At 34.2% G+C, this 24153-nt stretch overlaps 2 protein-coding genes across 2 annotated transcripts; both read right to left on the reverse strand.

Moving 5' to 3' along the window:
- Window positions 1-148: 148 nt before the first annotated feature.
- On the reverse strand, window positions 149-5191 carry LOC18105028 (phragmoplastin DRP1E). Its single transcript, XM_006375032.3, has 15 exons — window positions 4828-5191; window positions 4600-4663; window positions 4397-4504; window positions 4208-4309; window positions 4010-4060; window positions 3850-3911; window positions 3141-3231; window positions 2971-3035; window positions 2607-2801; window positions 2380-2499; window positions 2227-2297; window positions 1370-1595; window positions 1186-1236; window positions 692-1081; window positions 149-522 (listed from the first exon to the last, which is right to left on the reverse strand). The coding sequence occupies exons 1-15, from the start codon at window positions 4966-4968 to the stop codon at window positions 394-396; spliced, it is 1866 nt and encodes a 621-aa protein (XP_006375094.1). The 5' UTR covers window positions 4969-5191; the 3' UTR covers window positions 149-393.
- Window positions 5192-7194: 2003 nt separating this feature from the next.
- On the reverse strand, window positions 7195-16275 carry LOC18105029 (NAD-dependent malic enzyme 62 kDa isoform, mitochondrial). The gene is made up of 19 exons (XM_006375034.3): window positions 15888-16275; window positions 15699-15795; window positions 15487-15605; window positions 14441-14608; window positions 14056-14184; window positions 13138-13198; window positions 12838-12941; window positions 12630-12713; window positions 11274-11380; window positions 10679-10790; window positions 10132-10245; window positions 9919-9984; window positions 9662-9734; window positions 9432-9518; window positions 9124-9178; window positions 8958-9029; window positions 8598-8660; window positions 8376-8490; window positions 7195-7673 (listed from the first exon to the last, which is right to left on the reverse strand). The coding sequence occupies exons 1-19, from the start codon at window positions 16068-16070 to the stop codon at window positions 7599-7601; spliced, it is 1884 nt and encodes a 627-aa protein (XP_006375096.1). The 5' UTR covers window positions 16071-16275; the 3' UTR covers window positions 7195-7598.
- Between the last annotated feature and the right edge of the window lie 7878 nt (window positions 16276-24153).

Genomic DNA, 24153 nt, shown 5'->3' on the forward strand with positions numbered 1-24153 from the left:
GCTCCATTGTGTTTCAAATGAAATGATCAAATAACGTAACACAAAAGACTGGCTTGTGAAACTCTATTAAACACAAACAATGAAACCCAGGGAGATCAAGCTGAGTGGCTGGTAAAGCAAGGTGACGATGAGAGAACACAAAAAAAAATTAAGCAATCAAATAATACATTACACCAGGAAGCCTACAAGTTTCCAGATGTAAAACCATCACATGTATCTACTACAACCACCAAGCATAACCGAAGTTCATCCCAACCCCACCAACACTATAAAGAATCTAAACATGGGTGAAAAACAATATAAGCAACCAGAAAACGAATTTCACCCGCCATGAGTCTGGATCGTCAGTTTAAGTGACTATAGTACAAGCTATTTCATATATAAATCCACTCTCTATCGAGCCCACGATACAGAATCAACCTCATCCCTCGCTGCCTTGTATAATTCAAGCCGTTTTGCACACTGTTGTCTTCTTTCCATCAATGCAGGGTCTTCATCTAACAACTGTGAAAGCTGCTTACCCTGAAAAGCGTGTGAAAATTTGTGGCTGTCAAAGAAAGCAATCACGTGCTTGGGCCAAGTAATGAAATTGCCAGTGGCCAAAATACAAAATCTAAGCAGCCATGAATCTAACATGAATGCATGAATTTAGAAGCCTAAGATTCATACAAAAATACAGGGATACGAGTACCTCTTTCTTCCCAATTTGTGTGTAGAAGTAATTTAGCAAGGATTGTTTGGCTTCTTTAACTTGGCAATGCACCACGGCCTTGGGAATTGTGTTCCTAAGTGTCTCAGACACCATACCAACATAAGAGGACACATTTGACCCAATCCTCCTGAAGTGCATCTCTGAATATCGGTCCACGGTTGAGGAAGCTAGATTAGCTGGAGTAGCTGGATTTCCTCCTTTATTTTCCACTTCCTGTGGAAGCCTTCGAAAGAAATCCACAGTCAAGTATGAAGATTCCATATCCACTAATCGAAGAACTGTCTTCTTACTATCCTCTCGGAATCTCTCCAACGCTTCATTAGCAGCAGCAGCCAATTCAGCTTGCAGGGAAGGAAAACGCCTCAATTCCTGTTTCATATTGAAGATTAATGCTCTTGCTGATCAATGCAACATTGGTACTTGATAATTTTAATTAAAAAAAAGCCAAAGATAGGAAAAAATGAAAATTATACCTGAGTTTCTGCAATTGACTTTCTGACAAGCTCTTTTAAGACAAAGTGGACCTAAATAACAATTTCCACATCAGCTAAAGGAACTGGTGAAATCTCCATGAAAGATTTTATCACTTCCAGATACATTTGAAGAAATTTAATGTAAACCTAACAGAAGGTAAATACAGAAAGTTAGACTACCCACAGCATCTGCAGAGGCTTCGGCTGGCCCCCTAAAATAATTCAGTGCGCTCTCAATTAGACGACGGTATCCTTGCTCTGGAGCAATCAAATGCGGCTGATAACCATCTGCCTCTGAGACCACCCTCCTCACATTCTGCAGAGAGAGATGTCGATCAAATGGCAGCTTCCTCAAAGCAGCAGGGAGTTGATTATCAAAAACTCCATAAATCCGGTCACCTCCAGGTCGCCTAGAATAAAAAATCCGAAGGTCTCGTTAGAACACTTAACACTACATCATTGTACCAAGGGAGAGAAATTAACCAATTCTTCTAAAGATGTGAAGGGACTGAGAAATTTTATTCTAATTGATGTAAAAAAAAATTATGTCTTTAGTCTTGTTAGTTTGGAAAATTTATAGCCATACATACATGTAAAGCAGAGTGCACAGTGGTTCATCCACAAAAGAATTCAATTACCGGGGCTCAAACAGGAGTAGGCAAGTGCAAATCTTTCTGATCCCAACTAGTTCATTAGGGTTTAGAAATCAGAAGAAACTGAATCACTCACAGAAAGGACTTTTCTTAAAGTATATAAATATCATGAAAACTAGTGACATAAAAGGTCAGGCAACAACCTCCTTTCAGGGAATGGTTATCATGAATTACTGGGAACATTGTAATTTCCAATGTTGCACTCCTCCAACTTGAAATAATTGGGAATTCAAATTCTTTTAATATAAAGTTGGGAAAAGGAAATAAATTCAATAATGTACAATTTCAATAGATAGATATCGTCTTTTGGGGGGAGGGGTTGGGTTAGAACTTTCCAAATCAAAGGTTATATTTTTAGAGTATAGGTAAAAGAGTAGAAAATGATTACCCTCCATCCAGATGCTCCTTGAAAACCTTGTCAAATGCACGGCAAAGTTCCAATATGGTGTATAATTGAGCCTAAAGCACAAAACATCAGCCATACACGAGGAATAAAAAGAGGGTTGGCCAGGAATGACTAGGGAAGAGATAGGCTACTCACCCCAGCATCAACAGCAATAGGTCTACCCAGATGGTCCATCTCTGATTCAAGCTCATCAATGGTTTTGTTAATCAACGATGTGATACTTGGTATGCGAGCCCTAATTGCAGACTCCAAGTGCTGAAACCAAGGTCATACCATTAAAATGATGCCATGATTTTAATTTATTTCTTTATGTTTTGGAAAAAAGAAATCCTGGAGTCAATACAGCATGTGGAATATCAAACCTTTGAGAGAAGTTTTGCCAGATATTCTGAACCCATTTTATTGGCTAAATGCCCATAATCAGGACTAGTTGCAAAATACTCGCGCTCCTTGCGCCTTGCCACAATCATGTCAACATTCTTATTAATGTCAGCTTGGGATCGGTTCACAATTCCAACCCAAGGATGCTGCAGCCGATAAGATCTTCCTTCAATAACCTTAAGTACAAACAGAAAAAATATTTTTAATTCTTAATTATGAAATGAGCAATTTCATTGGATTTTGATATAGAAATTACAAGGAAGGTGTGTGTTTGAGGGTGTGAGCAAGGGCATGTATGTGCCCGAGTTGTGCGTGTGTGAGAGAGAGAGAGAGAGGACGGGTTACATCTAAGGCGTTGGTCCCTTTGTCCATCAAATCCAACTTAGTCAGCACCCCAAAGGTCCGTTCACCTGGGCAAAGTGATGAACAAGAATAGGTAAGGGAACCCTAAACCAAGTAACAAAATGTTTCCAGTAAATTATAGCTCAGGCACTCAGCTATATGCGATAAAATACCTGAGGGATCCACTTCCCTAGCAAGCTTGATAGCATCTGAAGTTGCTATATCTTGATTGGCTGGAGATATAGCAAGTATAATACAATTCGGCTGCAAACATTTAGTTTGATCGGTTAGAACATAAAACATGCACAAGGAAAGATATCATTTGGATACAAGAAACATTGTGCATTTCTTATCTCTATCACACATCTATGCAATTCATTACAGAACAGAAGTCTTAAACTTCTCAGGCACCTGTTCAACACACATTTTCGAACCAGGCCATTTCATCAACATGTTTAGTTTGATCGGTTAGAACATAAAAACATGCACAAGGAAAGATCTCATTTGGATACAAGAAACATTGTGCATTTCTTATCTCTATCACGCATCTATGCAATTCATTGCAGAATCAAAAGTAAAGTGTTGAACCGCTCAGGCACATGTTCGACACACATTTTTGAACCAGGCCATTTCATTTAACGCTTAAATTCCAGCACGAAATGTCAAAATGTTATGGATGCATCCTACTTTTGAAAGTTCCACCAGTCCCTTGGGACATAAAAGACTACAGATATAAAACATGTAATATAGAAGACAAGCTAGAATGATGCGGCCACGTTTAAAATATCAAGACAATTTAAGCATATTGTGTTGAAACACAACAAAACTCGCCCAAATGACCATCATTTCCCAGTTTAAAAATGAAATGCAAGGCATCATTACCTTCTCAACATAAGTGCGGACCATAGTCTCGATGTCCTGAACAATACTTTCAGGCTGTCCCTCTGAAGATTAAAATATTTGTTACCATTCAACACTAATAGATAAAACCAAAACATGTGCAAACATGAATACAAGATCACCGATTAAAGCAAAAACATACCAACAGCAACTTTTGTTAAACCAGGTAAATCGATCAGGGTTAAGTTGACAACTGCAAAACAAAGCAGACCAAGTAAACATAAGTTCAGATCTTGAGCATAACATTGGTGCAAGACAGACAACTTAAGAAAACAGCACAGTTGACAACTAATCCACGTGTTCAAGATCAAATAAAATTGAAAATAAATTAATCACGCGCCATTTGGAGAATAGATGCTGAGATGGATAGGAACTGGAGAAATTTGTTTGGTTTTCCCAGTGATTCTATCAGTTTCATCCTGAATTTCTTTTCGCACCACAGCTGCACATTAAAAAAAATCAGCAACAATTTTATCAAATTGACAAGAAAATAAGTAGAATTCAAGCAATAATAGGACTTAAAAAATACCAAAATCACTGAATCGTCTTTTCGGGAGATGAAGAAATTCAGCATATTCTTGTGACCCATCTTCAGTCTTATGCAGCTGCAGTACCAGAGGCCTCCTTGTCACAATCCCTGCAATTAAGATTCATCAAATAAATAAATAAATAACCCATGATCAAACATCTTTTACACCAAAAAAAAAAATCATAAAAATAAAAGGCACAAACCTGATCCTCTGGGAAGAAAGTCTCGACCGACAATGCTTTCCAAGACTGAAGATTTTCCTGAACTCTGCTCTCGACATCCAAAATCAAATCAAAATTTTATAAATATTTTATTTTTATCCCTGAAAAATCTCCCAAAAATTCTCTCAGATATCTTTCTAGCTAGAAGAAGTTTCAAACTCTGTCTTTAGTTGAAAAGAAAACAAAAGAAAAGAAAGAGGGCCTTGTTACCTGTCCACCAACGACGGCAACAGATGGAAGAGCTTCCCAAAGGGAAGAGAAAGCGTTATCAACGCCACCGTAGTCTCCGAGAACTGTACAAGCTCTCTGGATTCTATTTACTAACCCTATCAAGCTCTCCATGGTTGTCATCTTTGAAAATTTTCAAAAAAAAACCCTAAAATAAGCTCAAATTTTTGTTTTTCTAGAACAAGTTCAGAGAAGTTTCAACGAATTCAGAAACGTTTGGCTTTGAGGTGCCTGTTTTGTTAGAAATGTCAGTGTGTATGCCGGTGACTTGACTCTTTTTCTGGTGGCTACTTGGATCCCTTGGCTTGGCTTTTATGATTTTACTGTCACGCGTTCGAGTTTTTTTGAATTTTGAACGTTGCCAAAGTTGTGGACCACTTTTTTTTACATAATTGCAGAAATAAAGCCGTTTTCCTTGTAAACATCCACTCATTTTTGCTGAGATTTTTAATTATTTATTCATTTATTTATTATTTGAGAATAAATTATGAAGCTATTTTTCACGTTAGATGGTGTTTGGTATCGTTTTTGTTTTTATTTTTAGATGTTTTGTTTAAATATTTTTGGTTTTAAAAAAATATTAAATTAATTTTTAAAAAATATTTATTGATTTTTAATACTTGAGTTATAAGTTATTTTGATAAAAATATTTTTTAATTAAAAATTTATTAGAATGATATTTTTTTAATTTTTTTATTTTTAATATCAGCACATTAAAATTATAAAAAAAATTAGGTGATAAGTAACTTAAAAAACATGTTAAACCGTATTAGCAAACGGACTTTTACAATACTCGTTTTATGTTTGAATAAGTGAAAAAACCTAGTTTTTTATTTGAAATTATTATTTTAGTGATTTTTTAAAAATTAGATTAACTTTAATTAAATCATCCGATCCTATGAACTGTGTTCATAGTCTTATAACTGTGAATTTTTATACTTTGAGATTATGTTCAGTTTTCATCTAATGTTTTTTTATCTTGTCATTCAATTTTTAAAAGAAAACGAAGATGCTAAATTTCAAATCAATTTATACGTCAGTGCACATTGAATTTTTTCTTCAAACGATTTCCAAAATTACTCCTATTTTAATTTGATGATGACTCTATAGCTCTAATTAAAAACACTGGAAAATAAAATAATTTTTCTTAACTATCAAACATAGTTCTTGGAACTTAATTGATTATTCATATTCAAAATAATATAATACATAGAAGCAAACTCATTTTATTCCTTAAACTTAGAAGACTTAAATTCTAAGCATCCACGGTCCGGTCTATTGATTCTATTCTAGTTTGATGGGCTGAACCTGCAAATGTATAATTTAATTTTTAAAATTGTGTTTAGCTTAAAAAAATATTTAATTAATTTTTTTAAAATTTTTTTTAATAATTTTAATGTGCAGGTATTAAAAATAAATAAAAAATCATATAAATATATTTTCAAATAAAATTAATTTTAAAAATACATTATGTATACAAACAGGCATTTATAGGGCCCATTGTTGTTTCCGCCCCAAAAAAATAAATATTAAGAAAGCTCATTTTTATATTCCACACTTTGGAATGTTCTCGACACTTTAATCGTATCAACTCTTGATTAGGTCAAACTTTAAATTGATTAAGAAACTTTTACATCACATACCACTATTTAATTGAATTACACCGTGGCAACTGCTAATAACCACGACCCAAATTGAGCCTCTGCATCAAATGAGTTTTTCCTTTTCTTTTATTTTATTTTATTGAACTTAACGAAGAAAAAAAAAGCATCTTTTGTTATCCATTTAACCATAGTTATCGACTTTTTAATTTGAGCTAAATTTACACTAAGCAGTCTAAGCTAGACTAGCATTAAACCAAATGAACCCAACCAACCCGAAGAGGACCACAGGTGTAAAGGCTTGCAATCAATCTAAGTGAACCTAATCAACCGAACTAGACCTAACCGAGTTATTTTATTTTTTTAATTTTTACTCAAAATAATATTGTTTCAATACTTTTAAAATTTACCCAAAGTAAATGAGGCACCGAGACAGTTAAAATAACTACGCGTTTTAACACGGTATGAGAGTTCACTTCGGTAATAATCTGAATCTCTAGTTCAGTTAAAAAAAACAAAATCTCAAATTCTACCGTTATATCCGACATGATTCCGCAACAGCACCAGATGACTTTTTCTTGCATGATCCGGTGCCTTTTCTTTTATTACTATGTACGCAGTGACTTTATTGTTCTCGAGCAGTTGTTTTTTATGATATTTAATTAGGAAGAAAACAACTTTTTCAAGGAGCCACGGGACAAATAAACAAGCACACAGCTCAAAGTTTTGAGCTGCAATCACAACTCAATGATGAAAGCATTCGACTATCTGCATCATATGCATTACAAATTTAAACAAAAAATTTTACAGTTGCTTGAGCTCATGCATACATGTAATAATTACAAGCCACCACTAAAGCATAGTTTTACACGGAACGCGTAGCAAGCTCAGATTCACATCCATTTTAAGAGATTTCAGCTGGCTTACTTGTACAGGCAGGGAGCTAAAGAGCACAAAACACCACCGAGGAGATCACAGAAAACTGAAATGTGAGCCCTTTATAAGAGCCAACTAATCAACAATTTAATGGAGTGGAAAACATAAAATGCCCTTGCCAAGCTGCAACGTAAAGATCGTTGACAACATGTTCGATCCCCACTTTTCTCCTGCTGGCAAGGCTTGATGACAAATTTGGTGCGTATTTCTCAGGTTTCAATCCCTCTTATAGACCAATGTTGGGTAATCCGGACTCCACATGTTGTTCTTCACATATTCTACAATTTCCTCCTGTAAATCAGGTGGGAGTGTCAAATTGAAAACTGTCTAGAATTGGCCTCGCATGAATAAGCATGAGAATCAGGAACTACCATGCTGTCCAGATCACCAAAAGATCAGAATTACTGGTGAAAAAAGGTTTCAACTTCCAATGCTATTTAGGTTCTGTTTCTTTAGAATCAAATTAGGGTGGAATGAGTTAGCCTAAAATTCTCAATTGCTTGTATCAGCCAAGATGAAAACAGAAGTAAGCATCCCAAATGCACCCGCTTAACTTAATCATATTTGACTTTCTCATCTACTACAACACACCTACCACTCATTTCAAGGACAAGTTGACCTTTCAATGTCAAGCAATCGTTCGCATTCCATTGCAGGTATTGGGAATAAGGGTGACAATGTAATTAACAAATTCAATAAGCAATGAGAAACCAATGCTGTTCTCAAATATTACGCATCCACGTCATTTCAATTTTCAGATACCACAACTAAGCCTCAATCCCAAACTAGTTGGATATGGATCTTTTTGTGCCATTCACATGCAAAAAATAAAAAAACCTGACTCAAGTCCCAAGAGTACAGGTTCAGGTAAAAAAACTCCTCTTAATTTAACAACTAGATCATCCATAAGTATGCAAACAAGATGGGCAACTTCAACTTCAGGTATCATGCTAATGCTATAATAAAGGGTTTTCAAACAAATAGTAAACACACCTGGCTGAGTTTCTGGAGCTCCCTAGCATCCATTTCACGGTATCCTTCCGCAAGATCCTCTTTTATGGCTTCCTTCACCACAGCTGCAGCCACTTCCTTTGTTATATCTCGTATTCTGCAAATATGTACGAAGCTATGAAGTCAGGAACATACACACAACCTTTAGATTGCAAAGCTTTTTCAGCCCACTGGATAGAAAATTGAAGAGATAAAAGCAAGTACCTAGATGTTGAAGGGTATATGATTCCGTTTAGAACCTCTTCCTCTGCCATATATTCGGCTAGGCTGTAATTTTCAACTTGAAGTTAGATAATCAATATTGAAACATAATTGCCAAAAAAAAAAAAAGTAAAATGAAGCATCTTTCTTAGTGATTCTTAACACAACCAGTACATTATTAATTTGTTTTCCTGGTTATATCGTAGTCTATTTAAATTTCTTGGAAAAGCAACACCAACATATTTAATCCAAAATATCTATAAATTCTTGAATTGTCCATGGATGATGAACTATTAAAAATTTCACAAATTGTAGAAAATGCTTCAGTCGACCTACTTCAGAAAGGATATGTAAAAAAAATACCATTCAGCTGCAGCCTGAAGCATGCCATCAGAGATGATCCTAGAACCAGAAAGTAGAGTCCCAAGTCCGATACTGCAAGGATAGAAGCGTCAATAGGTGGTAAGAAAATTGGAATATGCATGACTATATTAGTTTAGCTTGAAAAAGTTTAATTGGGAAAACTGACCCTGGAAAGAGATACATGTTGTTTCCCTGGTTGCAGTGGCCAATATGACCATTTCCTGCAGCAACAAAAGTTTTAAAAAACTCTTTCAATCATGTTAATAATTTCAAGTAAACTCTTATTTGGAGAAAATAAAGAGATGGACTATAGACATTCTTGGCATGTCAAAAGAAGAACTATCCATCTCAAGTTGAAATGTAGCAAATGATGGCTTTCGAGCAGGAGTACAAATCACAAAGCATTGGTGCTTCATTAATTCGAAGAAACATTTATTCAGGATCAAATTAAGACGTTTAAGCCACAATGCATACCAAGATCCACATCTTGGAATGGACTTCCACTTGCGAAAAGAATATTGTCACCCACAATGGAAAATGCTTCTTCAGGAGTGCATTCAGCTATCAACACAGAGAGGAAAAGGGAAGCGAAAATAAGACAAAAAGAAGAAAAATTCATTAGGTCAATTCAAGAAACAGCACAAAAACCAGGCATTCTTTCTTACAATGGGCAACAAACAAAAAAAAAGGGGCAAACTTTATACCATTTTTTGTGGGATTTGACATAGCAAATATGGCTGGTCTAGTCGAAGTTGAACCTTTGAGGGCCTCTAATACCTGCAAGTATCCACAACATCCAGTTTACATAAGCGGTAATTTATCACTTGTATAACCCTTCATGTGTGCAAAAAAATTTATAATTGCGTAAAAAAAATTGGTGATAAATTCTCATGTATCCTACTATGTATCATGTACAATAAGATTTTGTTTGAATTATAACTGGGTTAGATGGGTTTTCTACCTCGTTTGAGAACAAACCTCCAACTGCAGATAATCCAAGAAGAACATCAGGTTTCACTTCTCGCACCTGGTTAGGGAAGATCAACCAAGATGAGGACAGTAATGAAAAAGCAATAATCTTTTAAAAAGTACGGTGATTTTGTCCTAAATGATTTCACCCAGATAGCCATGGCTGTACATAGAAGATTAACTATCAAGAGAGAGTTTTACACACCACTTCTGCAAGACTTGCACCTTCCCTTAATCCTTGACGACTAGCTTCTTTGACCTTCCTTGCAAATGGCAGAGCTTCCGGATCAATATTTTCACGTTCCTCTGTAATAAGACCCTGGGTATACAAAGCAACAAGTTCAATTATCATGCCTATAATGGAAAGGGCATCTGAAATATGGATGACAAGCTAGTATCAAGAAGGTAGATCCAGCTCAACCATTCTTAAAATTCAAAGTACAACTGCAACAAGAAAAGAAGATCCTAAGAGCCTCCACAAGATTATCTAGGTCAATCACAGCAGTTTTACAATACCTTGCCAGAAGTGAAAGCTGTTTCATAAACAGAAATTGTGCAAATCTAATGGACAAAGATATAAAATAATAAACTTGAAGCTTATGACCACGCAGTTGAGCACTAATATATAACTGGCAAGCAGGGTGGTGTGAGTTTTTCTTAGCTATGAAAATATTAGGAAACAGGAAATACAGTTTGAAAAATACAATGCATACATGATATAGAATTTAAGGCCAACAAGTACCAATTCTCACCTTAGCATCAACTACCCAGAACTGTCTTCCTGCACTTTCAAAAGCAGATTCATTATTTCCAAGCATTCTAGCCATTGTTTTCCTGGCAGCATTGAGAACCCCTATTCCTGCACTGCAGATGAGCAAAGATTATGCAAACAAGCCTTAGTATATTGTATCATACACGCAAGTGCCAAGTGCCATTTCACAAATTAAATCACTGTCATTTTATTTGCCCTGAAACCTTTAACTGTATTACCAGCTTCAACCAAGTCTCAAAGAGCATGACAAGTTCACAACAACTATCTGAGTCAACTTTCAGTTTAGTTTCCATCATTCAAGGATAATTCCACCTCCTGGTCCCTGCTTGTTAGAACATTTTTCTTGTCTTGATTTTTGCATTGCAAAGAAGAGGAAGACAGTTTTTATGGAGCATTCTATGCTTTCACGCAACAAATCAATGGAATGCAACTTCTGAAAATTAGATTGCTACAAAAAACAATCTTGACTTTCTGGGTGTAAATCAAGTATTAAGGTGATAAAAACTTTGGACATTCAATGTCCAGTCTACCCCAAAGAATTTATACTTGGGTGTTGACAAGGACAAACAGGTTACCTTCCAGCACCAGCAACAACAATCTTTTGCTTCGGAAAATCAATCATAGGCCTTCCTTGTGCTCTTACAGCTCCTAAAAGACCAGCTATAGCAACACCTGCCGTTCCCTGTGCCATGGAGTGGCATCAAATCATGCAAGCAGATTAAATATTGAAATGTTGAAGCTATGAAATTTGCATACTCATAGAAGACAGCATTTGATTCATTAATTCTGCAAACTATTCACTCATGATAATTCTATCAACAGAATAAAAAATCCACAGAAGCTAATGGGCAAATTTTCAAGCAGTGGTGACAAAATAAAGTCAAAAAAGGTCAATCCATGCATTGAATAAGTATGATACAGACAAGGAAACAAGCACTCAAATCTTATATATGGTAGAACAGACATGTTCTTTCACTGGGCTTAGTCTAGTCAACTCATTGGAAAATCATCACAACCATATAACATATATCTTACTGCAAGTGGGGCCCAAATCAAAAACCTCATTACCACTCTTTATAAGGGTTTGTCATGAAGGTAAAAGAAGGGAATGTGTGCCGCTATAATTTTTCCATAGTTCAGTTACGTTCTAGGGAGGGGGATTTTTAAGGGAATTAACAGTTAAACCCAAAAGCCTTGTGCAAGGGGCAGGATGGTAAGGAATTCTGAGGGAAAAGAATGTGTGTGTGTGTGTGTGTGTGTGTGTGTGATTTTTCCTGTTCTCTCTTCCTCAAGCTTGTAACCCATTTTTTCACAATTTTACTTGCATCTTACTATCGGGCTCCACTAATGCACGTTTTTTGACATTTTCTTTAACTTCACATCAAATAACAATTAACTTAATTCTCTTCTAAGCTCCTTGCCAAACACTCTAAAAAATTAACTTTTTACAAACTGATATGATAATTACCTTGGTAATAATCCACTTCCATGTCTAGTGTCATGCAAATTGTTCATTAAGGGAATGAAAACTTCGGGGATTATGATTATTTCCTACACGCCTTTGGTTTTTCAAACTCAATTTTCTGGCTGAAGAGGGAAAATAGGCTCTTTGGTTTGAAATGCAGGACCTACGTTGTGTTCCTTCTGTTTTGCATATGTGCCTTTCATCAAGTCCTGTGCTTATTCTATTCCATCTATTTCTTACTACGAAATTACCATAAACCTAAAACATTCTCACTTAATAACTATTTAAGGCCTTCTTATAGACTGGGGGTTACAATGCAGCAAAGTAATCATATTTACTTACTATATTAGCAAAGACCAGCCAAACAAGTAGTGTTGCAAAGTGACTGTACATTGACAATACCCCCTGTAATACACTTCAGGAGAATAATAAGGTGCTATGTTATTAAATACAGATACTTAATTACCTGGACATCATCGTTGAACATTCTGTAGGTATTCCTATATCGCTGCAACAACTTGAATGCCCACTTACTTTGGAAATCTTCAAACTGAATAAACATAGGGCATTAGTAACTCCCAAAAATAGTGAAAAATAGGAGAGAGGGAGAGAGAAGGGGGGGGGGGCGTTGTCTAACAATGTCTGACTAGACTATACATAAAAATTGAAGCTACCTGCACGATCACATGTGGCCAGCGAGTAAACACTGCCTCCATGAATTCATCAATGACTGCAATATACTCATCACCATCTAGACGGTTTTCTTGTAATCCCAAATCTATTGGCAAAGAATAGCACAAAGTGTCCCTTGTCATTGAGACAAATTAAACATATCTAACAAATACTAATAACTGTGATGACTATACGACGTTGGACAATGTCACAATAGGTGAACAGCTCTATTATAAATAAAGATGCTATTTCTTGTGATGTCCCAAAAGATCTTCAAAATGATCAAGTAGAGAGACACTTACACAAGGGATCTTTGAGTAACTTCTCATTGTTAGTTCCAACATCAATCATGACAGGAAGCACCTAGTACAGGCAAGAAAACAACAGTAAAGTTCTATAAAAAAAATAGTCTACTTCACTACGGTAAGAGGTTAAAGAAGAAATTAAGCATGGCAGAATCTAAAAATAGTTAAACAAAAAATTGACTGGAGTAATTATACACATCAAGAATTCATTAGAAGACGTCATGAATCTGCAAGAAAAGAATCCAGCAATAAACAATTAACTAGAAGACACACTTGCTCTAAAATTTCATAAATTTTAAGTTGTAATCAAGGTAGAAGCATTTACAATGCAAACAAGGATTATAATATTAGGTCCTACAGAAATTAAATACAATCAAAATAAGCATTTACAAGGAGAAGGAAAATGTTCAAAAAAAAATCGAAAGGAAAGGAAAAAAATGCAAACAAATCATCTCGGTGAATATAATACTAGGTCCTACAGAAATTAAATACAGCATCATATGAATTAAGATGCCACAAGGTAGTAATGCACATTAACTACAGTGTTAATGCTTTGTGTCACATTTTCAACATTATTTATTCCTGATACATGGATAATTACTAGAAATTGAAGAATTGACACTGCATGCTGTGATGAAAACTTGTGTCATCAATTAGGCACAACTTCAGGTTAAAGATTTGCTATCTCATACAAGTTCCATCTATACTTTAATAGCTATGTCCAAGAATTTTATGTTCCAGACTCGGGTGTAAAGACGGTTTATTAGATGGCGGGCATGATCAAAAGATTATCAGTTTGGTATTGGGAACACAGATGATATATGGATGAAACATATTTACTGCTTTTCTGGAACATTTATCATACAAACAGGTAAAAAATGTTTATTCAATAGAGACATGTAAACAAGAATATACCCTTTGAGGATTTATCCCAGCAGCAGCAACATACAAATCTAGCTTCCCAATAGCAATACCAATTCCCTGAACTCCAAGATCTCCAAGACCCAATATCCTGCTTCCATCCGTAACAACAATCATGTCAACCTGTAGTCATTGAGAACAAAAAGAAGAGTAAATAAAATCTGCAATTGATGTTCTAAAGTCTAAGGTCCTGCGCATACTTCATCAAGCCATCCTGATGGCCCTGGCATGACAATCATGCGGTTATAACACAACCCTTCCATCTTCTTTTCTGTTTATATTCGCTCTACCCCTCCTTTCTCTCATCATCCCAATGGAATAATAATTCAAGACACAAAGAAGTCCATTGTTAAATGCATAACTGATAAAAGCAAGATACCTGCTCAGCTGGCCAGTTATACACCATGGACATCATTTCTCCACGGTCTTCAGCACTGAAATACATTCCCCTTGGTCTTCTAAACAAACCACTGTAATTTTGGCAAACAAGACCAACAGTTGGGGTATAAACTATGGGTGCATATTCCTCAATATTGGCAATTAGAACCTGTCAAATTCAGAAATAGTATTATAACCTGGTATATCATGGACAAAATAAAGAAGCCTAAGAGGTTAGGGTGCATAATGTCATTGGCTGCCCAAAACAGTGTGATGTACAAGCTATATTTCAGCCTTCATCCTCTGATGAATTGCAAAAGGAATACACGAAAAATTAGAGTATCTGATAGAGCATAGCAGAGAGATGATTTCTAGTAGAATCCCTAGCTAATTACATGGATGATGGAGAGGAAGACCAATTGATATTCAACAAACAAACAGACACCTCTTAAACCAAGGCTGTCAACCAACTAACATCGTATTGGGATGGGATGTCTCACCGTGTGCAAACCAGTTGCCAGGGGAATGACAATGAAAGAGAGAGAATACAAAGATGAAGAGCAGGGGGACTTTTGCATAAGCAGAAGGGATTTCCCCCCAGAGTTTTAGCAAAATGAAAACATCTATGTGCACATCCAACCTTTTATAATAAATCTTTCTCTTTTTTCTCTAACAAGCATTGTTAACAAGTTTTATGGCTAGTCATCAACCAGCAACCACAAAAACAGACGTTGTCACAAAATTCTGCTGCTGGTATAACTCGTAATCGGTGTGACATGGCCAGAAGTCAGGTTTCGACATAGGAACAAAGAGCATGAAATGGAACTCAAACATTGAACATTCATAACTACTGAGAATTCAGAGTCCAAAGCATGAAGCAGATAAATGAGCTAAAGCAGAAGAAATTCAATCCACGATAAGCAGTGCCAAATCAAAAGTGTATAAAATACCAATCACTCCTAAACATTTTATTTAAAAAAAAAATCAAAAAACTTAATTAAAATAACTCAAATGTAAAATTAGAAGGAAAAAAAAAGAGTAAATCACCTGGTAGTACATAGTCTCATTCCTATCATGTAATCGATTAAGTATCCGCCACTTAGCCAGCGCATATGGATCAGATGGTCCGTCTCTTGCCTGCACTTCAAGCCTCTTCAGGTCAGCCGCTGTCATTTATCAAAAGAAGTATTCACTTAATATTCTGCTTCAAATAAAATAAAAATACTCAGATCAGCTCAAAATTAGAAAAGAAAACATACCGAAGCGTTGAATTTGCTGTTCAGAAGTCATAACATTGGGAGGGAGAAGTCCCCGTAGATCGAGACGGTCGCGTTCTGTCATAGAAAACGCTGTCCCCTTCATAAAATTAAAATAAAAAAGGTTACCGAAATTGAGATTAGAAAGGAAGGAAGAGTGAAAAATAATTATTGAATTATTAATGATAATACCTTGTTGAACCAGGGATCGTGAAGAATATCAAGGCTCCGTTTGTGAACAATGGTAGGACGGTGGCCCTCCAATGTAGTGAAATGTCTAGTAGCCTGCATCAGGGCCGCCGGATTCGTCATTCTTTGTTTGAGCCGTTTGATCAGAGACGAAGACGCTCTGATCTGATTGGAAAAATTTGACATCCTTCCTTTGTGAAGATTGACGATCAGCGAACACAGAAAAACAACAGTGACACGGCAAAGAAACACGGTAGTGGAGTGGCAAGTGAGTGGCTGAGAGAGAAAGCGAAGGAGGAAGATTTCTTTTTTAGGGGGGGAGATTGAAAAGTCAGAGAAACCCGCCCCCTCTTTTCCTCTCTTTAATGCTTAACTAATTTGTCGCTGGACTCAAAATGTTTACCTGTCATTTTATTTTTATCGTTATTTTTATATGTATTTGTTGATAGGAGTAGTTTTAAGGAGATGTCATTCTTGAAGAGACTTATTTCCTTTTTTTTATTTAAACTAGTTTACTTATTGTTAGTTTACTTATTGTTTTCGGGTTTGGATTAAAAAAAAATTGTACATGAAAAAATAATATTTAAATTGTAATAAATAAAATTTTACATTATCATAAATTTTGATATAATTATTTAATCTTGAAAAATCCTAATTTAATTATTTAATTATTCTGTGTTTAAAATTAAACTATATCAAAATTAATTTACGTGATCTTGTTTGTTATACATATTCATAAAAAAAAATCGATTCAATAACTAAGAATAAAACTAAATAAAAATTATATATTAAAACATTAACTCGATCAATAATGAGATAAGTTAAACTGTAACAGAGTTGACTCAATTAACTTGAGTAAGATATGATTGGATCACCTTCTAAAAATATTTTAAAAATAAAACGATCTCATTTAAGATAAAATAATTGAATAAATAACATGTAAAGTAACCAAACAACACCTAATACGTCGGTCACTGAACCAGGTCATACACCGTATAGATTTTTTTGTCAGGTCAATAAAAAAGAAATTGATAGAAAGTCTTTTTGCTTCTTTTTTTTTTTTTCGTGGGAAAGGGTGGGGGACGGTGCTCAGAACCAATTAAGGGAGAGGGACGTGCAATGCACCGTGGCCCGAGCTAAAAGACCAAAGACTGAAAACGATATCGTAAAGGCTAGAATGGACGACCATCAATCATCAACAAACGACGTTCATTCAAAAGGCTTCCCATAGAGCATTTAACTTGAAGACTTGTTTTTTATCCCATGTACAGTCCACTTGTGCAAACATGGCTTAGGCTTAATGTAGCAATTGGTATATATATATATTAATTTTTTTAATATATAGATATTAAAAATAAATTTTATATGAAAATATATTTTTAAACTGGTTTAATATAATATTTGGTATTGCAGTTCAACTGTATTATTTTTTTATTTTTATATGTTTTTGAATTATTTTAATATGTTAATATTAAAAATAAAAAATATATATTATTTTAATATATTTTTAATTAAAAATTACTTTAAAAAACAAACTTTAAATATTGAACTGTTCTATGGTTAGGTGTATCTATCAAGAGGGGCGAGGAGTGGATGATGGAGTATTTTATTTGTCTTGCATTACGAATAAGAACTTGAGGATGTAAGGGGAGGACCATAAATATCTCCCTTGTCCTTTCTCAATTGTAATTTTCCTTCCTTCAAACCTGGAAATTTTGAGAATATTCATTTTAGTCCTATAAAGTTTTTTATTTTACTCCCAGAATTTTATTTGTGACAAATCAATCCTTATTAGAAAGGTTTTTAGTCCTTGTAACTTTTTAAATTATAATTTAGTTATTAATATAATTTTTTTTTAATTTCATCTCTGAATATCAAATTAATCAAAAACAAAACCACCGATTTAAATAGATCGATGTAAGACTTGAGTGGATTTAACTAATTAAGTGGGTATGATTATCCATTTAAAAAATAAATAGATGATAAATGAATCATGGGTAAAACACAATTCACACCCATTTTGACCCAACCCATGCCCCCACCCATTTGCCACCTCAGAGGATAATTGTTAGGAAATTTAGGTTTGGGGCCGGGCTGGTCGATAACACACAACACATAATGTTGACCATGGAAATCATATAGAGTCCTCCCACCGTGGGTAATATTGGGCCTCAAAACTAATGTAAAAAAATGGACTAGGTCCAACATTGATTTACATTATACAGCCCAGGAGATCCCCGTGCAGGAGAAAGAGTTTTCCATGAAATACAATTTCAGTAGCATTCTCATGTACTGTTTTCCTTTCATCACTTGTTCATTCTACCGACCATAATAATAACAATAGCAATAGCAATTATAAATAATAATAATAATAATTGTTGCTGGTGTTATTATAGCGTTGAGGTGATATGTGTGACATGGATTTAAATGATAATGTGACAAGTGATTGATGATGTGGTGTTGGTGACAAAGAAAACACTTTTAAAAATATTTATTTACCTTTCATATAAAAAACAATTAATTAAATAATTAAATAATCTAACTAGAATTTAGAAGAGCTCCCCCTTGTTCTTTTTTTTTTTTCCACTTGATTTTTTGACAGGATATATAAGAAATAATCAAAAATCAACTAGCCTAAACTACCATGAAATCGAAATGTCCCCTCTTTCTCTTTGTTTTTTTTTTCTACTTTTTTCATCAGTGACATCATTTGTCACGTCAGCATTAAAATGATTAACTTTGAGAGTTTACATATTTATTTATATATATATATATAAAAATAACATGCCTGACTGTAAAAGTTGTCAAGGTATACAACATTTCTTGCCATCTCCAATAATAATGGAACGCAGCATCTAATCTTCGACCTTGATGGTTCTACCTGCAGCAGCAGAGCCGCACCCACAGCCAGTAAACTGAAGGCTGTTGGCTATGATGTGTTTGGAAACACGGTGGCTGAAATTTTAAATTTTATTTTAATGTATTTTTTAAAAAAGACATTTTAAAATGATTACCGAATTTCAAACACACCAGCTCCAACCGTCACTTGATGTCAACGATGATATTACCTCGACCGTTTCCTTTAAACAACTAGACAGAAAGAGCTTATAATTAAGCACGTAATCAACTGACTAATCATCGGCATTTTCTAAGGCAGAACAGCGGAATTAACATGCGACCTTTGCTGAATAAAGTGTAAGAAAACATATAGATGCCACGACAGGATGCGAATGACTTCATGATTAGGATAATCAATTAATTAAGTAATTGCTTACCTTCGAGTCTTGATGGATAATGCTCAAGAAAATGTTTAATTAATTACTTTTTTCGAAGTTTTGGGGTTGTGACTTTTATTACGGCTTGATTGGTTTCATCTAAAAACCAGCCGCAATCATTGTGACTTGAGCATTCATTGAGATAATCATAGTCTATAATTTCAGCCATCCCCATTGTTTATAATAAATACTAGTTAAATTATATAAGCAAGTAGTCCTGTTTTTCTAATCATGTAATTAATTACATCATGATTAGCTATTGTTTCAGAATTAAAAAAAAATATATAAAGATGGTTAAATTAATATTTTAGTTTGAATTTGTTTTAAGGGTGTTGATTTGAATTCAAAATAGAATTTAATTGCTAAAAAAATATCAAAAGTAAACATGTGAGAGATCATTGATTGGCTACCATAATTCCTCCTTAAATTAACATTAAAAATAATATTTAAAAAATGCCCTAAGCAAACGATGTTTAATTGGATGGAGTTGCTTGTACTTGACAGTTCCTTGGGCGGTTCTGAGAGTTGCTATTTAGGAGGCTGCAAGTAAAAGAGAGATGAGATACGTATGATGACGCAAAGAAAATTAAAAAGGGAATGCGGTGGCATTTTCATGATGATATCACTGTGATTGTAATTTATCTTACCAAAAGGTCCTGACTCCTGAGAAATAATGTTGTTGGCTGCACCGACGCGCTAGAGTGGATATTTTCTCCCTTGATGTTAGATGAGTAGAGGTGGACTTGTTTCAAAAAGTTACATGAATACTGGAAAAAAAAAAATTAATAATATGTTTGTGAGTGCACTAAATATTATTTTTAAAAAGTTAAATGGTTTGAGAATTTTACTGTAATTGTAGATGTAGATGGTTGTGGATTGCGACAGGAAAATTTATGTGTATAATATGTTATTAAAAGGATTATGAAGGGTGTTTTAGTGCACAAAATTTACCACAATGAAATTCTTATGCTGTTTTTTCTATTTTTTATTTGAAAAGCTGCTGACGTGTGTACTACATGTCCCAGTAAATACGCGGCACCCACGTCATTAAAATGATACGTGAGACGCCTTCCAGTGATCAAATTCTGACTATCCGCTTTCTAGATAGATGCACAGAGACATGTGTAGACATATAACTGTGCTTATTTTATATATATATATGGTTTTTTTTATTAACATGATGTCCGGATCAGCTTGCACGTACCTCGACTAATCCTACGGGTCCTGAAGTTAACGGTCATGTAAGCCTCCCAGTGATTATTATATTAGTAATCACATGACTCGAACTTAATATCACAAGTGAAACAAACTTTTTAATCTCAAATTTTTATCATTAGACCGCGTGCTATATGATTGTTTCTCTTCTTTAATTAAATTGCCGGTGGACGCCCATTGAGTCCAGCTTGCTGATTCTCTGCTTGGAGTTTTTCTGCACAGAACATGCGTGGTTATGCTTTTTGAATAATAAAAATCATTAAATATGTATTACTCATTTGTTAGAATGCTAGTCTTCGAACGTAGAAGTTGTTTAATTAACCGTCCCATTTATTTATTTTGTTGGAATGGATCAACTCAACTTCGGAAAAATAAATAAAAAATAAGAAAGTTAGCTGTGTTATGTATTTTTAATTTATTTTTTATTAAACAGTCAAATATTATCTACCCACCAGCTCATAATAAATCAAGATTAAATAGCCACGCTACAGATTTAAAATCATTAGTGAAACATAGCTCTTCGATTATTTTCAAACTCTCGTCGTAGAATATTATGGGCGGGGTCTGTTGGTATCGTTGTTGTTAGAATTATTACAGGCTAACACGAGGTTATTGGGTTAATTATTTTTCTTAAAACCATGTTATTTCGTAAATTTCTTTTGATGCTAACATAATTAGATTTAATTGGATTAACGGATTTTTATATGATTAAAATTTTATTAAATTAAATTAAGAACCTGATTTATACCATATTCTCCGATCATGAGTTTTCTATGATAATCTATACAGAATAAATTCAATTTAATAACTATATTTAACTATTTATATTATGTTTTGGATTCTGAATTTTTTAGATCAACCCGTATAAATAGGTCGGGTTTAACTCGGTAGCTCAACTATCAAAATGAGCAATCGCATGTTAAAACTAAGAAGAAGAAAAAGGAAAACTTGCTGGTCCATCATACAATTTTTATTTTTTTTAAAAAAAAAAAAATGTGTTGATTTGGATATATATTCAAAAATTCAAATTATTAGTTCCATACTGGGCCATGCATTCGAATTTGGTACGCCGTACACGGTACACTGCAAGGATCTATCACAGACGAGAGGGTCAGAACAGCTAGGATCTTATATATAATGCAGTGCACCTTGCTAGTTCCACTGATCTGCTATCTCCACCAGGGGATATTGTGCGTATTCCACAAGGATCTATGGTGCCAAAATCCCAACGTGTGCATTGCAGCATTAAACGACGCATGATATTTTGTTTTCAGAAGTATTTTTATTTTTAAAAAATATTAAATTAATTATTTTTTAGTATTTATTTTTATAGTTTTAATGTACTGATATTAAAAATAAAAAATCTAAAAAAAATTATTTAATATATTTTTAAGCATAAAACTATTTTAAAAAGAACTTTTACTACAATTTCAAATACTCTCAATTTGTCTCCATGTTTTATTTTTCTGTCTAATTTTCAATATATCATTACAATTCTAATGGATTTTAATTTATATCGGGAAACAAGATTATTATTCGATTTATCATTATATCTTATATTTTTAAATTTATTCTTGTAAGTGAATCTAATTAGAGTTCGAACTTCCTTCAATTTGTGTTAAAATACTTGATAAAATAATAAATTAGAAAAATACACACGGGGCTTGTAGCTCAGTGGCCTTGACAGGCTTTGCCCTGCCTGAGTGCCCTGGTTCGAGCTCTCATGTGTACCCAGCACTTGAGGGTTTAACTGCTGTGGTCAATTCGTGTGACTTGTTCCGTCCCCGTTCCGGGTTCGACCCTCTATGTGTACGCCTGTCACCCCCGCGGTGCCTTACCTGCTCCTGGGCTTGCAGGATGTCCAGCGGGCCGTGGGGAATAGTCGTGGTGCGCGTAAGCTGGCCCGGACACCCCACGTAAATCAAAAAAAAAAAAAAAAGAATGGTTTAATTATAATTATAAGGTATGTACTTCAAATTGGTTAGACTCTAAGTTTGTTTTTTAGAGGTTACCAGTTTGAATCCCAAAAACCCCAGAGCCACTGGAAGCTTATATAGTCATTAACTTTAGGGCTCGTGGAATTAGTTGAAGTACGCGCAAATTGATCCGAACACTCACGTTAATAATAATAAAAAAAATAGTATGATTATGAAAATAAATAAAATCTAGATAAGTTAAACTAGTTTGCCGTAAAAAGCATTTAGAATGAAGCTAACAAAGTGTGTTTGTTTTCCCTAGTTCTTTTAGTTTTAGCAGTGGGAATCATTACTAAAAACAAAAAACACAGCAAGGATTTGTTGTTTTTGCTCTTGTATTTTTATTGCTGTGGAGAGTGATACCCCACAACAAACACAAAAGCTGAAGCACAAAACGAACAAACCCTTGATATTTGCCACGATGCAGGGCATGATAATAATAAAGGGTGCTGGGTAGCTGGGTTTGGAACTTGTCAAAAGAGATAATAAAACTTGCGTGCACGAGCAAAAAGCATATCACTGTGCCCTGCACTTGCATCTTGTAATGATCATTCATCTTCCAGGACAGAAATGCCACAGACACGACGAAGCCAGGACAAGGCCATAAGAGTCAATAATTTCGGTTGTTGGATAAAGCAGAGATTACGCACTTAAACCTGCACGAAAATGACTCTCAAATTATTAAAGAGACCTTAGCCACTGGCGCATTGATTTATCCTACACTTCGTGGATCATCATTGCCAGGAGGATCTGGTCTTCGCGACTCGCGTGGCAAGCAAGTAGTTTTAACCCCACCCCCCATTTTGTATTGTGCCTTAATAAAGGCTGGTTAAAAAATTATTTATTTTATTTATTTATATCATTTTAATGTTATTTTTTTTAAAAAAATAATTATTTTAATGTAATTATATAAAAAAATTACTTTGAAAATTATTTCTTACCACACTCTCAAATATCTTATTATCGAGATATTTTTTTTAAAAAAATAGTTTGTTCCCAACATAATTATTAAAATCGGTATAACCTGACAAGTTAATCTAGCAAATCATAATTTGGAGTTCAACTCAAGTCAAGTTTTAATTTAAAAGTCAAGTTTTAATTTAAACCAGTTTTAACATTAATTCTACCAAAATAAAGCAACTCGAGAGGTTGACCCATTCCAGACCTAATCAAGTCAAAATCAAGGAATAAAAAAAATGAAACAATTTCATCTGAGATAAAAATAATAGACATGAGTTTACACGGTAGTATTTATTGACCTAACAACTCTGTCAAACTCTATACAACCAGTTTTAGCATTGGCTTGGGTTGAATATAATGATTTAATAGTTTAATCCACTTCAAGCTTGATTGCATTAAAACCAATATTTTTTTAAAAAAAAAACTGACATAACATTATATTTTTAAAAAATAATATATTTGAATTTTTCCAGAAATATAAATTAACATGACAACTCAGTAATCCAAATTCTTTTTCAGGCAAGCCATCAAATTATTATAATTCTCATCCGTGTAGCAATGATAGACATGTAGAGTTATATTATATATCTTAATACAACAAATAAAATCAATCATCCCTGATATTTAATTTTATTTATCAAATATTATTTCGATCGAATCCAGTAGAGTTAAAAAGAGTTTCTTCTCTCCCGTATTTTTTTTCTTTTTAGTTTGATGACGATATAGTATCCTCGAGTCCTTTTTTTATTATAAGATTAAATTAAATTCTTCAAATACATAGTTTTATTTTTTTATAATCAGAGATTTGAATAGTAGTGACGTTGTGGTATCTTTGCAATTCTT

The sequence above is a fragment of the Populus trichocarpa genome, chromosome 14 (genome assembly GCF_000002775.5).
Source record: "Populus trichocarpa isolate Nisqually-1 chromosome 14, P.trichocarpa_v4.1, whole genome shotgun sequence".
Classification (NCBI taxonomy): Eukaryota; Viridiplantae; Streptophyta; class Magnoliopsida; order Malpighiales; family Salicaceae; genus Populus; species Populus trichocarpa.

Coding starts and splice junctions, on each gene's coding strand:
- LOC18105028 (XM_006375032.3), bottom strand. CDS start 4,968: ATGACAACCATGGAGAGCTTGATAGGGTTAGTAAATAGAATCCAGAGA. Junction 3,232..3,849: donor TCCGCACTTATGTTGAGAAG/GTAATGATGCCT, acceptor AAATGTTTGCAG/CCGAATTGTATTATACTTGC. Junction 1,237..1,369: donor CCGAAGCCTCTGCAGATGCT/GTGGGTAGTCTA, acceptor ATTGTTATTTAG/GTCCACTTTGTCTTAAAAGA.
- LOC18105029 (XM_006375034.3), bottom strand. CDS start 16,070: ATGTCAAATTTTTCCAATCAGATCAGAGCGTCTTCGTCTCTGATCAAA. Junction 12,942..13,137: donor GTTACTCAAAGATCCCTTGT/GTAAGTGTCTCT, acceptor CTTTGCCAATAG/ATTTGGGATTACAAGAAAAC. Junction 8,661..8,957: donor CTTCAGGCTGCAGCTGAATG/GTATTTTTTTTA, acceptor TGAAAATTACAG/CCTAGCCGAATATATGGCAG.